This window comes from Oncorhynchus kisutch, unplaced genomic scaffold, assembly GCF_002021735.2.
Source record: "Oncorhynchus kisutch isolate 150728-3 unplaced genomic scaffold, Okis_V2 scaffold3554, whole genome shotgun sequence".
NCBI classification, from domain to species: Eukaryota; Metazoa; Chordata; class Actinopteri; order Salmoniformes; family Salmonidae; genus Oncorhynchus; species Oncorhynchus kisutch.
Genome location: NW_022265499.1, coordinates 355,456 through 373,485, shown reverse-complemented (window position 1 = coordinate 373,485; position 18,030 = coordinate 355,456). Strand labels below are relative to the sequence as shown.

General features: G+C 46.7%; 2 protein-coding genes across 2 annotated transcripts in view; one reads left to right on the top strand and one right to left on the bottom strand.

Moving 5' to 3' along the window:
- LOC116371702 (uncharacterized protein KIAA0930 homolog) overlaps positions 1-18,030 on the bottom strand; it is a 54,969-nt gene that overhangs the window by 9,743 nt on the left and 27,196 nt on the right. Inside the window, exons 2-7 of the mRNA XM_031820614.1 lie at positions 17,780-17,931; positions 7,598-7,702; positions 5,590-5,667; positions 5,211-5,312; positions 3,170-3,310; positions 1,012-1,200 (exon numbers count right to left, since the gene is read on the bottom strand). Coding sequence (XP_031676474.1) covers positions 1,012-1,200; positions 3,170-3,310; positions 5,211-5,312; positions 5,590-5,667; positions 7,598-7,702; positions 17,780-17,931 — 767 coding nt within the window. The remainder of the gene's footprint in view (positions 1-1,011; positions 1,201-3,169; positions 3,311-5,210; positions 5,313-5,589; positions 5,668-7,597; positions 7,703-17,779; positions 17,932-18,030) is intronic.
- LOC109884917 (microfibril-associated glycoprotein 4-like) lies at positions 10,223-14,430 on the top strand. The gene is made up of 5 exons (XM_031820615.1): positions 10,223-10,332; positions 10,492-10,686; positions 11,277-11,373; positions 12,928-13,110; positions 14,033-14,430. Exons 1-5 carry the CDS (start codon positions 10,327-10,329, stop codon positions 14,266-14,268), a joined length of 717 nt encoding a protein of 238 aa, XP_031676475.1. The 5' UTR covers positions 10,223-10,326; the 3' UTR covers positions 14,269-14,430.

Here is an 18,030-nt window from a genome sequence, read left to right as displayed (position 1 = left end):
GCTTTCCTGACCGTCTGGCGGACGGTTAGCGTCCCGACCCTCTGGTCTGGCGGACGGTTAGCGTCCCGACCCTCTGGTCTGGCGGACGGTTAGCGTCCCGACCCTCTGGTCTGGCGGACGGTTAGCGTCCCGACCCTCTGGTCTGGCGGACGGTTAGCGTCCCGACCCTCTGGTCTGGCGGACGGTTAGCGTCCCGACCCTCTGGTCTGGCGGACGGTTAGCGTCCCGACCCTCTGGTCTGGCGGACGGTTAGCGTCCCGACCCTCTGGTCTGGCGGACGGTTAGCGTCCCGACCCTCTGGTCTGGCGGACGGTTAGCGTCCCGACCCTCTGGTCTGGCGGACGGTTAGCGTCCTGTGTTTGTGTGTGTACACTGATTTTACAAAACATTAAGAACACGTTCCTAATATTGAGTTACACCCCCTTTTGCCCTCAGAACAGCCTCAATTCGTCGGAACATGGGACTCTACAAGGTGTCCAAAGCGTTCCACAGGGAAGCTGGTCCATGTTGACTCTACAAGGTGTCCAAAGCGTTCCACAGGGAAGCTGGCCCATGTTGACACCAATGCTTCCCACAGCTGTATCAAGTTGGCTGGATGTCCTTTGGGTGGTGGACCATCCTTGATACACAACAGGAAACTGTTGAGTGTGTAAAACCCAGCAGCGTTGAAGTTCTTGACTCAAACTGGTGCGCCTGGCTCCTACTACCGTACCCCGTTTAAAGGAACTTCAATATTTTGTCTTCCCCATTCACCCTCTGAATGGCACACAGACACAATCCATGTCTCAATTGTCTCAAGGTTTAAAAATCCTTCTTTAACCACCTGTCTCCTCCCCTTCATCTACGCTGATTGAAGTGGATTTAACAGGTGACATCAATCAGGGATCACAGCATTCACCTGGTCAGTCGGTCATGGAAAGAGAAGGTGTTCCTAATGTGTCCATGCACGTTGTTTTGTGTGTCCTGACCCTCTCGTATGTGTGTGTGTGCCTATTTGTCTACTCTACCTACCCTCTCGTGTAGGGGTGAGTCCAGGTCCTCCTCTGTGCCGCAGGGGGACGTGTCTCCGGTCGGGACCCGGCTGACCGCCATCTCAGCGTGACCTTTGCCCTGGGGCCCCTTCATCCTGACAAACTCCATGTTGTTGTACTTATAGAAGCCGAACGACATGCGCTGGGCCATCTTCGCTGCCACACTCACCTACAAGACAAACACACAACAGGAAGACTTGATATGGATCGTTTTGGATCTTGTCTTGTATTTCACCATCAACTACAAAGTCCTGTGTTTTTCTGTTAGTAATGTCTTGTCCACAAAGTCCTGTGTTTTTCTGTTAGTAATGTCTTGTCCACAAACTACAAAGTCCTGTGTTTTTCTGTTAGTAATGTCTTGTCCACAAACTACAAAGTCCTGTGTTTCTCTTAGTAATGTCTGTAAACTCCATTTCATCAAGACAAACATATACAGTTTCCTTCTTTCCTTTCCTTCTTTCCTTTCCTTTATGTCTTTATGTAATTCAAGCAGTAAAGTTTCTCACAGCTTGAGGCTGATTTCACATTTTCACAGAATATTCAGAAAGATGTTTCTACAACTTGATAGGAGTCCACCTGTCATAAATTCAATTGATTGGACTTGCTTTGGAAAGGCACACACCTGTCTATATAAGGTCCCACAGTTGACTGTGCACGTCAGAGCAAAAACCAAGCCATGAGGTCGAAGAAATTGCCTGTAGAGCGCCGAGACAGGTTTGTGTCAAGGCACAGATCTGGGGAAGGGTACCAAAGCATTTCTGCAGAATTGAAGATCCCCAAGAACTCAGTGGCCTCCATCATTATTAAATGGAAGAAGTTTGGAACCACCAAGACTCTTCCTAGATCCGGCTGCCTGGCCAAGCTGAGAAATCGGGGAGAAGGGTTGTGGTCAAGGAGCTGCCCAAGAATCCAATGGTCACTCTGGCAGAGCTCAGAGTCCCTCTGTGGAGATGGGAGAACCTTCCAGAAGGACAACCATCTCTGCAGCACTCCACCAATCAGGCCTTTATGGTAGAGTGGCCAGACGGAAGCCACTCCTCAGTAAAAGGCACATGACAGCCCTCTTGGAGTTTGCCAAAAGGAATCTCAGACCATGAGAAACAAGATTCTCTGGTCTGATTGAACTCTTTGGCCTGAAGGCCAAACGTCATGTCTGGAGGAAACCTGGCACCATCCCTACAGTGAAGCATGGTGGTGGCAGCATCATGCTGTGGGGATGTTTTTCAGCGGCAGGGACTGGAAGACTAGTCAGGATCGAGGGAAAGAAGAATGGAGCAAAGTACAGAGAGATCCTTGATGAAAACCTGCTCCAGAGCGCTCAGGACCTCAGACTGGGGTGAAGGTTCACCTTCCCACAGGACAATAACCCTAAGCACACAGACATGACAACGCAGGAGTGGCTTCAGGACAAGTCTCAATGTCCTTGAGTGGCCCGGCCAGAGCCCGGACTTGAACCCGATCCAACATCTCTGGAGAGACCTGAAAATATCTGTGCAGCGACGCTCCCCATCCAACCTGACAGAGCTTGAGAGGATCTGCAGAGAAGAATGGGAGAAACTCCCCAAATACAGGTGCGCCAAGCTTGTAGCGTCATACCCAAGAAGACTGGAGGCTGTAATCACTACCAAAGGTGCTTCAACAAAGTACTGAGTTCTGAATACTTATGGAAATTTGGAAATTTGATATTTCAGTTTTTTATTATTAACACAATTGCAAAAATGCTTGTCGTATTTTAGATGATTTACATTTTTTAAATATTTTTTTATACATTCTTTTATACATTTTAGAATAATGATGTAACACATTTTTGGGAAAAAGTCAAGGGGTTCGCAAACTTTCCAAATACACTGTATGGAAATTCTCCAGAGAGAGGAATCCCAGATAGATATCTATAGAGTAAAGAGACATCCCAGATAGATATCTATAGAGTAGAGAGACTTACTCTGTTGTCATAAACCTTCTTCAGAGAGGAATCCCAGATAGATATCTATAGAGTAGAGAGACATCCCAAATAGATATCTATAGAGTAGAGAGACTTACCCTGTTGTCATAAACCTTCTTCAGAGAGGAATCCCAGATAGATATCTATAGAGTAGAGAGACATCCCAAATAGATATCTATAGAGTAGAGAGACTTACCCTGTTGTCGTAAACCTTCTTCAGAGCTTCGTAGCGGATGGAACCTTGGAAGACGACTCCTTGGAACGTGTTGCTCTTATCACTGGCTACCAACTCCACACACACCATCTCCCCCTCGCCTACCGTCATGTCACAGAACACCTACACACACAGCGAGAGACAGAGCGAGAGACAGAGCGAGAGAGACAGAGAGAGAGAGAGACGCACACATTAGAACAGTGATTCTCAACTAGTGGGTTGCGACCCAAATTGGGTCTCGGGAGGTTCTGAATGGGTCGCGGGTATCTCTAATGAACTTATCCTCTGCAGCAGAGGTAACTCTGGGTCTTCCTTTCCTGTGAAGGTCCTCATGAGAGCCAGTTTCATCTTAGCGCTGGATGGTTTTTGCGACTGCACATGAACATAAATACAATTTGTTTTGATTTTGAAGAAACTTTCCAAGTTATTGAAATTTTCCGTATTGACTGCCCTTCATGTCTTAAAGTAATGATGGGCTGTCGTTTCTCTTTGCTTATTTGAGCTGTTCTTGCCATAATATGGACTTGGTCTTTTACCAAATAGGGCCATCTTCTGTATACCACCTCTACCTTGTCACAACACAACTGATTGTCTCAAACGCATTAAGGAAAGAAATTCCACAAATTCACTTTTAACAAAACACACCTGTTAATTGTAAAGCCTTCCAGGTGACTACCTCATGAAACTTAGGGCTCCCGAGTGGCGCAGGGGTCTAAGAGGCGTCACTACAGTCCCTGGTTCGAATCCAGGCTGTATCACATCCGGTCGTGATTGGGAGTCCCGCAGTGCACAATTGGCCCAGCGTCGTTTGGGTAGGCCGTCGTTGTAAATAAGAATTGATTCTTGACTGACTTGCCTAGTTAAATAAAGGTTAAATAAAAATTTAATTTTAAAAGCTGGTTGAGAGAATGCGAAGCTGTCATCAAGGCAAAGGGTGGCTACTTTGAAGAATCTCAAATATAATTTAACACTTTTTTGGTTACTACATGATTCCATATGTGTTATTTCATAGTTGTGATGTCTTCACTATTATTCTACAATGTAGAAAATAGTAAAAATAAAGAAAAACCTTTGAATGAGAAAGGTCCAAACTGTTGACTGAAACTGAATATATATTTTTAAATAATTTAAATCATAGTATTTTTAGAGTTATCAGCAGCCCTATTTAGTGGATTTGGCCGCTGTCGTCTGAAACCAACTTAACATTCTTCAAGAACCTGGGCAACATTTTATTGTCATACAATTGGTTAATTAAATATCAATATAGCATTAAAAATATATATTTTTCTATATTATTTTCCGCGATGTGAATATTAGGTCGCGACAGACAAAGTTCATGTTTCTGTTTCCAGCAAAACCAGCGTTACGGAGTGTCTGTTTGCAGAGTCAAGTCGTTTAGCTGAGAAAGCTGATATCAGGAACTGAAAAGAAACAGAGAGTGAGGAGATGAGGAAAGGAAACAGAGGGTGAGGAGATGAGGAAAGGAAAGGTTCAATCGCTGCTGTTTTATATTTTCACTGTAAAAACAGAGAGAAAGTCATTGATTTCCTTCCCAGGAAAACAATCCATTTGTAACTGACCCCATCTGCCATGAGGTTAATACACTAGAATCAGGGGACTGCAGTAGTGGCTTTGAAATGGACCGACAGCGTCAGGGGTGTATTCATTAGTTAGATTCCGTTGTGAAAAAATGTCTGGTCTGTTGCTAAAATGTTTTGCAACGGAAACCGTTTCCTCTAACAAACCAACGGAAGCAAACAGAGGAAATGGAATGAAACGGGGGAGGTTCCGACCTGAATTTGTCCAATAGAAACTCTCGTTTTCATTGTAAAACGTTTTCCATTTGGAGTAAATTGTTTCCGGGTTGCAACGGAGACCGAATAATGAATACACCCCAGGTCACACTTCAATACACAGCCCATCTCCCAGAGGGCCCTACTGGACGGCCCGGCAGTCAATCACAATCTGTCAGGTGCCTAATTGGGCTGGGGAGGAGGGGATTGTGGGCGGTTGTCACGGTTACCTCCTCAAAGTTGTCAATCATGAAGAAGATGTTGGGGTAGCTCATCTTAGACTCCTCCCCTTTACTGTCCATGGCGTGTTTACTTGGCGACGCATACACTTGCTGTGATGAGAGAGAGAGAAAAGAGAGAAAGTAAGGGAAAGAGAGGGACCAGGAGAGATACAGAGAAAGGGGGAGAGAGAGAGAGAGGAAGGGGGGAGAGAGAGCGAGAAAGGGGGAGAGAGAGCGAGGAAGAGAGAGAAACCGAGAGAGAGAGAGCGAGGAAGAGAGAGAAACCGAGAGAGAGAGAGTTACTGGGTCAGGTTCTGTAGAGGCCCATCTATCCATAGCTACATCAGTAAATCCAATGGGATGTAGTCTGAAGAGTCCTGTCTCTTACCTGAGACTTCTTCCTGTGAATGTGGATGTCTCCTGCGTCTGAGCGCGTGCAGACGGCGCACGTCACCACATAGTCCAGCTGATAGGAAAAAAAAAAAAAAAAGAGGTCATGAACTTGGTTTTATTCAACCATATTCTGAACTAGAGTTTCCTGGAAAATTACAAGTGGCCCAGCGGTCTAAGGTACTGCATCGCAGTGCTAGAGGCGATACTACAGACCTGGGTTCATTCAACTGGCACAAGTCAGCCTGCAGACACCCGGCCTGCCACAAGGAATCGCTAGAGAGCGATGATCCAAGTAAAGCTCATCGCTCTCTAGCGACTCCTTGTGGCGGGCCGGGTGTCTGCAGGCTGACTTCAGTTGCCAGTTGAACAGTGTTTCCTGTTCAACACATTGGTGCGGCTGACTTCCGGGTCAGGCTGGCGGGTGTTAAGGAGCACGGTTTGGCGTGTCATGTTTCAGAGAACGCACGACTCCACCTTCGCCTCCCGAGCCCGTTTGGAGAGTTGCAACGATGAGACAAGATCGAAATTGGGGAGAAAAAGGGGAAAAGATTGAATAAATAACATTTTCATACCCAAAGAGTGATGGGTGACAATGTTAGGCTATCACTATCAAGGACGTGTTATCCCGTGTGAATGACGTGAGAGCCCATAGGCCTATATGTTTTGGTTTGAATCACAGCTAAAGATGCCAAATAACAATTAAGCACATTAATCCGCTTTAGAACCAAACTGGAATACACAGACAGCCAAACTGGAATACACAGACTGTGTGTCAGTTTACAGTATTTGGGGAAGATCATTTTTCACCATAGAAAATGCCCCTTTATAAGAAAACACTTTTGATACCAGTTGTTTCCCACTAATTAATTGCATTTTGGAACATTTCGTGCTCACAGCCTCCTGCCGGGTGCATTGCTGCGCTTATATGGAGAAAAAAGCTGAATAGTTTATCAACATTTTCAGCGGAACGGTCTGATCTGTTGAATCAGCCTCATTGGTTTAGAAAATGTCATTTTTTGATGCTAGTGGTAATTTGGGATCTATTGTATTCCATAACTGTCCTAGACTAATGTTTGGAATATTTATTTTTCGTACACAGAATAGGTCAACTTTTGTACTATGGGGAATACTAAATTGATATAGGCTAGTTATTTTGTTGTTAGACCTACTCATCTTGTTGGCTGATGAAAAGGTTCAAAGAAAATGTGGACAGTTCTATCCAACATCTTCAATATAAGGAAGCGCTCAACTGCGTCCCTGATGTGGCTGTCTTCACTTGTAGCCTGTGAGAAGGACCCAAGATGGCTGCTAGAAGGACCCAAGATGGCTGCTAGAAGGACCCAAGATGGCTGCTAGAAGGACCCAAGATGGCTGCTAGAAGGACCCAAGATGGCTGCTAGAAGGACCAGATCACGTGACGGGCAAAGCCTGTTCAGGGTCGGGCCTGGTTAGTACTGGGACGGGAGACAGCCTGTTCAGGGTCGGGCCTGGTTAGTACTGGGACGGGAGACAACCTGTTCAGGGTCGGGCCTGGTTAGTACTGGGACGGGAGACAACCTGTTCAGGGTCGGGCCTGGTTAGTACTGGGACAGCCTGTTCAGGGTCGGGCCTGGTTAGTACTGGGACAGCCTGTTCAGGGTCGGGCCTGGTTAGTACTGGGACGGGAGACAACCTGTTCAGGGTCGGGCCTGGTTAGTACTGGGACGGGAGACAGCCTGTTCAGGGTCGGGCCTGGTTAGTACTGGGACAGGAGACAGCCTGTTCAGGGTCGGGCCTGGTTAGTACTGGGACAACCTGTTCAGGGTCGGGCTTGGATAGTACTGGGACAGCCTGTTCAGGGTCGGGCCTGGTTAGTACTGGGACGGGAGACCGCCTGTTCAGGGTCGGGCCTGGTTAGTACTGGGATGGGAGACCGCCTGTTCAGGGTCGGGCCTGTTCAGGGTCGGGCCTGGTTAGCACTGGGACGGGAGACAGCCTGGGAATGAGCTTGTTGTCATACCAACCTTCATTAAGATCAGGTTCAGGTAAACACTCTCCTCCCAGTCGATGTCAGGTTCTCCTAAACCTGGAAGCTTCTTAGAGTCTCTCCTGTACACCTCCACATCTACCTGGAATATACAGAGATATACATTATAGAATCATATTCCACCTCTACCTGGAATATACAGAGATATATACATTATAGAATCATATTCCACCTCTACCTGGAATATACAGACGTGACAATTACACTGATTTATTCCACCTGCAACACACAACACAACACCGCCCATCACTAATAGAACACTGTAGTCTCTTTGCTGCTGACTTCCAGTGTGATGATCATATAGTCTGGTTGTTTAGAAATGTCCTGATGCAGCACACAGAGTGCAGGTTAAATCAACCCTGGCTATACTCCAGGACAGCTCCTTAGCTCAGCTACATCTCACCCTTCAACGACCTCCAGCCACATCTCACCCTTCAACGACCTCCAGCCCAACCACATCTCACCCTTCAACGACCTCCAGCCCAACCACATCTCACCCTTCAACGACCTCCAGCCACATCTCACCTTTCAACGACCTCCAGCCCAACCACATCTCACCCTTCAACGACCTCCAGCCCGGCCACATCTCACCCTTCAACGACCTCCAGCCCGGCCACATCTCACCCTTCAACGACCTCCAGCCCGGCCACATCTCACCCTTCAACGACCTCCAGCCCGGCCACATCTCACCCTTCAACGACCTCCAGCCCGGCCACATCTCACCCTTCAACGACCCCCAGTCACATCTCACCCTTCAATGACCTCCAGTCACATCTCACCCTTCAACGACCTCCAGCCCAACCACATCTCACCCTTCAACGACCTCCAGCCCAACCACATCTCACCCTTCAACGACCTCCAGCCACACCACATCTCACCCTTCAACGACCTCCAGCCCAGTCACATCTCACCCTTCAACGACCTCCAGCCACAGCTCACCCTTCAACGACCCCCAGTCACATCTCACCCTTCAACGACCTCCAGCCCAGCCACAGCTCACCCTTCAACGACCTCCAGCCCAGTCACATCTCACCCTTCAACGACCTCCATCCCAGTCACATCTCACCCTTCAACGACCTCCAGCCACATCTCACCCTTCAACGACCTCCAGCCACATCTCACCCTTCAACGACCTCCAGCCACAGCTCACCCTTCAACGACCCCCAGTCACATCTCACCCTTCAACGACCTCCAGCCCAGCCACATCTCAGCCTTCAACGACCTCCAGCCACAGCTCAACCTTCAACGACCTCCAGCCCAGCCACAGCTCACCCTTCAACGACCTCCAGCCACATCTCACCCTTCAACGACCTCCAGCCCAGCCACATCTCACCCTTCAACGACCTCCAGCCCAGCCACATCTCACCCTTCAACGACCTCCAGCCACATCTCACCCTTCAACGACCTCCAGCCCAGCCACATCTCAGCCTTCAACGACCTCCAGCCACAGCTCAACCTTCAACGACCTCCAGCCACATCTCTCTCTCTCACACACACACACACACACACACACACACACACACTCTGAGATATATACTGTGAGGTTGTAGTAGCCGCTGATTGAGGTCTGTACTGTTATGCTGTGACCAGGAACAGAGTGACATATCACTCAGGGAGCACCAAGATCACTATCAGGGGTTGCTATAGTTATGGCGAAGGTGGTGTGTGTGTGTGTGTGTGTGTGTGTGTGTGTGTGTGTGTGTGTGTGTGTGCCTGTGTTTGTGTGTGCCTTTGTGTAACATAGAGATACTGTAGATAGGAGAACTAATCTTTGTATCTTAGCCAATATAGCGTCTGACAGCATCGGCAGCTCCATTGAGGCAATCGCCATTTTGTAGTCAATTTTCTTCTTCACGATTGGCTGAACCCCTCCTGATGACCCGGTTTGACATGACTCCAACAGGGTCACCAAGAGGGATCAGCTAATGAAGTTGAAAGTCCCACCCAGTTGACTACTTTTAAAATGGTGGAAGCCCTCAGTGGTGCTGCCCATGTTAATATCACCTTCTGTCCACTAGAGGCCTCTATCATTCTCTATGGTGCTGCCCATGTTAATATCACCTTCTGTCCACTAGAGGCCTCTATCATGCTCTATGGTGTGTATAAGGCCTTAATACCGACTTCTGGCCACTAGAGGCCTCTATCATTCTCTATGGTGGACTGGGAACCTGACGGAGGGAAACGGACCCGCGATAGGGAACCTGACGGAGGGAAAGGGACCGCGATAGGGAACCTGACGGAGGGAAAGGGACCGCGATAGGGAACCTGACGGAGGGAAAGGGACCGCGATAGGGAACCTGACCGCGATAGGGAACCTGACGGAGGAAAACGGACGGGAGGGAAACAGACCGCGATAGGGAACCTGACGGGAGGGAAATGGACTGTGTAAACAACATTCAACAATTGTCTAACAAAATATGAGCAGAAAGTTAGAGTACACGCATGTTATGGTGTAACATGGAGAAAACTTATAGGCTATATGGATAGTAGATAAACTGTGTTTAAAAAGACAGAGTCCAGGAAACTACAGAAGTGGAAATGTCCATATTGTGAAATCGTGTTTGCTTCCCTGATAATAAATCAGCCAATCATGATCAACCCACCCCTTCTAAAAAGTACACAAAAGGATGGATAAGAGTCACAATCACATTATTTTCTTTGTCCGGCTGAAAACCAACTGGAAAAAGACAGCTAACCGTCCCAACAATGCATGTAAGTTGAAGCCTACATTTGACAACAAACATTTTACCACTACAGACTGTTTATATGTAAACCGACATGTATTTCCATATATTGAGCAGAAAATTATTATGTTTCAAACATAGAATTACATAAAATAAATCTACATTTAATAGGCTCTCTGTGTTTCAGGCCCTGAGGATTCTCCATGTGTTGCTGCTGTCAGTAGCAGTTCATTCTAAGGGGCTGATGTTCCAGCCTCTGGACTGCGCTGATATCTACAACGACGGCTCTAAGACCAGTGGTGTCTACAGGATGTACCCTGCTGGACCCAACTCTCCTCGATACGTCTACTGTGATATGGACACCGACGGAGGGAAATGGACTGTGAGTATGTCACCTAGTAGGAAACTATTTAAACGGAGTACATAACCAGGCTAGAGTCGGCCTCAGCCCCTCCAGACCAGGCTAGAGTCGGCCTCAGCCCCTCCAGACCAGGCTAGAGTCGGCCTCAGCCCCTCCAGACCAGGCTAGAGTCGGCCTCAGCCCCTCCAGACCAGGCTAGAGTCGGCCTCAGCCCCTCCAGACCAGGCTAGAGTCGGCCTCAGCCCCTCCAGACCAGGCTAGAGTCGGCCTCAGCCCCTCCAGACCAGGCTAGAGTCGGCCTCAGCCCCTCCAGACCAGGCTAGAGTCGGCCTCAGCATCTCCAGACCAGGCTAGAGTCGGCCTCAGCCCCTCCAGACCAGGCTAGAGTCGGCCTCAGCCCCTCCAGACCAGGCTAGAGTCGGCCTCAACCCCTCCAGACCATACTAGTCAGCATCAACAAAAACATGCTACATCGACATACACTGATCTTGTTGAAGTATTTTAAGACAACTGTTTCCTGCCAGATTAGAGGTCTGATCAACCGTTGGAACTGAATTCTCCTGAGTCAGTACTTGACGACATGGCCTCCCTCTACCTTCCCCTCCTTCCAGGTGTTTCAGAGGAGGATGGATGGAACAGTGAACTTCTACAGAGGATGGGACCAGTACAAGAACGGCTTTGGACACGCAGCAGGAGAGTACTGGCTGGGTAAAGGACTTCTTTCAAAAAGCCTTATCAAGGACAGATCATCCATGAAAAAACCCTGGATAATATAAATTAATCATTGGTTTGTTAAATTGACTTCTCTAATAGTGAGGTTGTTGTGACGGTCAGTAGTTAGGCAGGATCAATCGCAACAGGGCCAAATCGCAACAAGGCCAAATCACAACAAGGCCAAATCACAACAAGGCCAAATCACAACAGGACCAATCCCCTTTAGTGCTTCTACACCTGCATTGCTTGCTGTTTGGGGATTTAGGCTGGGTTTCTGTACAGCACTTTGAGATATCAGCTGATGTACGAAGGGCTATATAAATACATTTGATTTGATTTAGTCGGTGTGTAAAACCAGTGCGTCTAGAAAAGCAACCTCCCACACTACTCCAAAGCAGTTCAAAAATAACATGTACAAAAAAATATTCACTTCCAGTCAAAAGTTTGGACACGTTTCTCATTCCAGGGTTTTTCTTTATTTTTTACTCTTTTCTACATTGTAGAATAATAGTGAAGACATCAAAACTATGAAATAACACATATGGAATCATGTAGTAACCAAAAAAAAGTGTTAAAATCTAAATATATTTTATATTTGAGATTCTTCAAAGTAGCCATCCTTTTGCCTTGATGACAGCTTTGTTCACTCTCGGCATTCTCTCAACCAGCTTCAACTGGAATATATTTTCCAACAATACCAAACTTTTGACTGGTACAGTATATACAAAAAAAAATTAAGTAACCTTTCCTTGCTGACCGAAGACACGACTTTCCTTGCTGACCGAAGACACGACTTTCCGTGCTGACCGAAGACATGACTTTCCTTGCTGACCGAAGACATGACTCTCCGTGCTGACCGAAGACATGACTCTCCGTGCTGACCGAAGACATGACTCTCTGTGCTGACCAAAGACATGACTCTCTGTGCTGACCAAAGACATGACTCTCTGTGCTGACCAAAGACATGACTGTGCTGACCAAAGACATGACTCTCTGTGCTGACCAAAGACATGACTCTCTGTGCTGACCAAAGACATGACTCTCTGTGCTGACCAAAGACATGACTCTCTGTGCTGACCAAAGACATGACTCTCTGTGCTGACCAAAGACATGACTCTCCGTGCTGACCCGAAGACACGACTTTCCTGGCTGACCGAAGACACGACTTTCCTGGCTGACCGAAGACACGACTTTCCTGGCTGACCGAAGACATGACTCTCTGTGCTGACCGAAGACATGACTTTCCTGGCTGACCGAAGACACGACTTTCCTTGCTGACCGAAGACATGACTCTCCGTGCTGACCGAAGACATCTGATATGATAGAAATAGAGATCCTGTTAAAACTCAACTCTTGACCGACGCCAGCGCCCACTACATTTATTCACATTGTTCCTCTTCATCAGGGACTGGTTTAGACCTGGGACACCAGGTGGATGATATTAATTACCAGGTAGAAGAGAAAACCAGCAGCCTGTGAACCTGGTAAGGGGTAACAGTTGAATATCTCTGTTCTAAAAAAGGTTCCCCTCTCATCTGTTCGATGCAGGTCTGGACACGATCTACCTCCTGACCCTGAAAAAGAATTACGAGTTGAGGGTGGACATGGAGGACTTTGACGGACAGAAAGCCTACGCTTTCTACTCCTCCTTCGCCATCTCTCCCAAAGTTACAGATCCTGAACTGGATGGCTACAAACTCCAGGTTACTGGCTTTAAAGATGGAGGAGCAGGTGAGAACAGTTTAAACTTCCTTAGAGAAACATCTGGGCTGTATTCATTCGTCCAGAGTTCAGCTAAGTTCCCTAATTCGGTTCTGTTTGATTCCTAGTGAATACAACCCCCCTGAGGGGGGCCGTACAGATACACCATCTTAGAGCTGATCTGGGATCAGTTTATTAGAGATCATAATGAATAGTATTACATAGGGGGACCGTACAGATACACCATCTTAGAGCTGATCTGGGATCAGTTTATTAGAAAGGACAGGGGGGGGGGGGGACCGTACAGATACACCATCTTAGAGCTGATCTGGGATCAGTTTATTAGAAAGGACAGGGGGGGGGGGACCGTACAGATACACCATCTTAGAGCTGATCTGGGATCAGTTTATTAGAAAGGACAGGGGGGGGGGGGGGGGGACCATACAGATACACCATCTTAGAGCTGATCTGGGATCAGTTTATTAGAGATCATAATGAATAGTATTACATAGGGGGACCGTACAGATACACCATCTTAGAGCTGATCTGGGATCAGTTTATTAGAGATCATAATGAATAGTATTACATAGGGGGACCGTACAGATACACCATCTTAGAGCTGATCTGGGATCAGTTTATTAGAGATCATAGTGTATAGTATTACATAGAAATGACAGGGGGGGGGGGGGACCGTACAGATACACCATCTTAGAGCTGATCTGGGATCAGTTTATTAGAGATCATAATGAATAGTATTACATAGGGGGACCGTACAGATACACCATCTTAGAGCTGATCTGGGATCAGTTTATTAGAGATCATAGTGAATAGTATTACATAGAAATGACGGAGGGGGCTGGTCCTAGATCATACTGTGACATAGTAGACTGATTTTGACCAGGGCTCTGATAGGTTACATAACATCTGACCTGTGTTTCCTGCATGAACCAAGGGGACTCTCTCACCTATCACAGCGGTATGAAGTTCTCCACCTTCGACCGAGACCAGGATACCAACTGTGCAGTCGGCGCGGTCGGAGGTTATTGGTACAACGAGTGTTACTTCTCAAACCCAAACGGTCTTTATACGTGGGGATTGAACTCACAGATTGGAGTCAACTGGAGGGGATGGAAGACCTTCTACTCTGTGAAAGCCATATCCATGAAGATTAGGCCTGTGAACCTGTGAAGGTTCTTCACAAAGTCCTTTAGTTAAAACATGGTTATATGAACTGTATATTGTCCCTTTAAATGCTAGATTGGAAGACATTTGCATGTTTTCATTCTATGCACAGTGTAACATTGATCTGTCAGTTGTCCTATAAAACTAAAAACTGTCGCGTGAAAAATGCTCCTTTTCAAAGCTCATATTCTGTTAAACCCAAATCATGTTGTTGACTCGTTCCTATACTGGTATTTGTGTCTGGGGCTGTTGTGGTGCCCATATTACCGCCACATCGGACATCAACTCTTCCATCTCCTTTAATTAACTATGGACATGGCGGTTACACCCAACTGACTAAACACCAATCAGGTCACTAACGGCCTGGTCCTTGGGAGAACCCAACTGACTACGCACCAATCAGGTCCTAACGGCCTGGTCCTTGGTAGAACCCAACTGACTACGCACCAATCAGGTCAATAACGGCCTGGTCCTTGGTAGATCCCAACTGACTACGCACCAATCAGGTCAATAACGGCCTGGTCCTTGGTAGAACCCAACTGACTACGCACCAATCAATCAGGTCCTAACGGCCTGGTCCTTGGTAGAACCCAACTGACTACACACCAATCAGGTCCTAATGGTCTGGTACTCAGGGCTCTATTGTCCCTCCATCAGGTCCTAATGGCCTGGTACTCAGGGCTCTATTGTCCCTCCATGAGGTCCTAATGGCCTGGTACTCAGGGCTCTATTGTCCCTCCGTCAGGTCCTAATGGTCTGGTACTCAGGGCTCTATTGTCCATCCTACTCAGGGCTCTATTGTCCATCCTACTCAGGGCTCTATTGTCCATCCTACTCAGGGCTCTATTGTCCATCCTACTTTGTCTGCCAACACTTGGTCTGGAATGTAATGGCATGCTAGCATGGCTAGCGGCTAAGACAGCTTGAGCTAAAATACAAACTCAGTAGCAGAGTAGATATTCCATATGAAGTCGAACATTGGTGCATTGTGGGTAGCTTATCCGGAAATAAGTTAATAATTATATAATAACCCAAAAACAGGTTTGTACTTACAGGTAACCAGATGGTGACTAAGTTACTTAAGTCTTTGACCATACTGTGTTACATTGGTGAGGAAAAACTCCTGATTCCTACCTTTAATGGTATAAATGTCTATGGATATATGCTATGCTTATCTGTTACTTGGCAAAAACAAGGTCATCTAAGTATATACGGTTTTGATCACATTCTCATATCCATAATCAATATGAAAAAGGCCAGACAAGGAAGTGAAGAGTTTACACTGGAAATTGGTCACAATAAACAACATGTGAAAAAAACATTCCACAGACTGGTTAGTGGTCACCACTAATACAGGTCTCAGAATATCCAGACTGGTTAGTGGTCACCACTAATACAGGTCTCAGAATATCCAGACTGGTTAGTGGTCACCACTAATACAGGTCTCAGAATATCCAGACTGGTTAGTGGTCACCACTAATACAGGTCTCAGAATATCCAGACTGGTTAGTGGTCACCACTAATACAGAATATCCAGACTGGTTAGTGGTCACCACTAATACAGGTCTCAGGATATCCAGACTGGTTAGTGGTCACCACTAATACAGGTCTCAGAATATCCAGACTGGTTAGTGGTCACCACTAATACAGGTCTCAGGATATCCAGACTGGTTAGTGGTCACCACTAATACAGGTCTCAGAATATCCAGACTGGTTAGTGGTCACCACTAATACAGGTCTCAGAATATCCAGAGTGGTTAGTGGTCACCACTAATACAGAATATCCAGACTGGTTAGTGGTCACCACTAATACAGGTCTCAGAATATCCAGACTGGTTAGTGGTCACCACTAATACAGGTCTCAGAATATCCAGACTGGTTAGTGGTCACCACTAATACAGGATATCCAGACTGGTTAGTGGTCACCACTAATACAGGTCTCAGAATATCCAGACTGGTTAGTGGTCACCACTAATACAGGTCTCAGAATATCCAGACTGGTTAGTGGTCACCACTAATACAGGTCTCAGAATATCCAGACTGGTTAGTGGTCACCACTAATACAGGTCTCAGAATATCCAGACTGGTTAGTGGTCACCACTAATACAGGTCTCAGAATATCCAGACTGGTTAGTGGTCACCACTAATACAGGATATCCAGACTGGTTAGTGGTCACCACTAATACAGGTCTCAGAATATCCAGACTGGTTAGTGGTCACCACTAATACAGGTCTCAGAATATCCAGACTGGTTAGTGGTCACCACTAATACAGGATATCCAGACTGGTTAGTGGTCACCACTAATACAGGTCTCAGAATATCCAGACTGGTTAGTGGTCACCACTAATACAGGTCTCAGAATATCCAGAGTGGTTAGTGGTCACCACTAATACAGAATATCCAGACTGGTTAGTGGTCACCACTAATACAGGTCTCAGAATATCCAGACTGGTTAGTGGTCACCACTAATACAGGTCTCAGAATATCCAGACTGGTTAGTGGTCACCACTAATACAGGATATCCAGACTGGTTAGTGGTCACCACTAATACAGGTCTCAGAATATCCAGACTGGTTAGTGGTCACCACTAATACAGGTCTCAGAATATCCAGACTGGTTAGTGGTCACCACTAATACAGGTCTCAGAATATCCAGACTGGTTAGTGGTCACCACTAATACAGGTCTCAGAATATCCAGACTGGTTAGTGGTCACCACTAATACAGGTCTCAGAATATCCAGACTGGTTAGTGGTCACCACTAATACAGGTCTCAGAATATCCAGACTGGTTAGTGGTCACCACTAATACAGGATATCCAGACTGGTTAGTGGTCACCACTAATACAGAATATCCAGACTGGTTAGTGGTCACCACTAATACAGGTCTCAGAATATCCAGACTGGTTAGTGGTCACCACTAATACAGGTCTCAGAATATCCAGACTGGTTAGTGGTCACCACTAATACAGAATATCCAGAGTGGTTAGTGGTCACCACTAATACAGGTCTCAGAATATCCAGACTGGTTAGTGGTCACCACTAATACAGGTCTCAGAATATCCAGAGTGGTTAGTGGTCACCACTAATACAGATCTCAGAATATCCAGACTGGTTAGTGGTCACCACTAATACAGGTCTCAGAATATCCAGACTGGTTAGTGGTCACCACTAATACAGGTCTCAGATCTTGGCAAAACAACTCATACTGTACTATACTGTGTCCCAGAGCAACAGTAACACACACACACACACACACACACACACACACACACACACACACACACACACACACACTGAGGTGGAGGCAAAACAACTCATACTGTACTATACTGTGTCCCAGAGCAACAGTAACACACACACACACACACACACACTGAGGTGGAGGCAAAACAACTCATACTGTACTATACTGTGTCCCAGAGCAACAGTAACACACACACTGAGGTGGAGGCAAAACAACTCATACTGTACTATACTGTGTCCCAGAGCAACAGTAACACACACACACTCACTCACCTTCTTGCCCTCTGATTGGTCGGGGCTGACGTATGACAGCTTCCTGCGGACGTAAAACAACATGTCGTCCTGTTCCCGCGGCGACAGCTTCTCCATGAAGTACGTGGAGAACATCCATGTCCAGAACACGATGCGGTCGTCCTTAAAACACCCTGGATCAATAAACACAGAGAGGTCAGACCTTAAAACACCCTGGATCAATAAACACAGAGAGAGGTCAGAGGTCAGGCCTTAAAACCCCCTGGAACGGT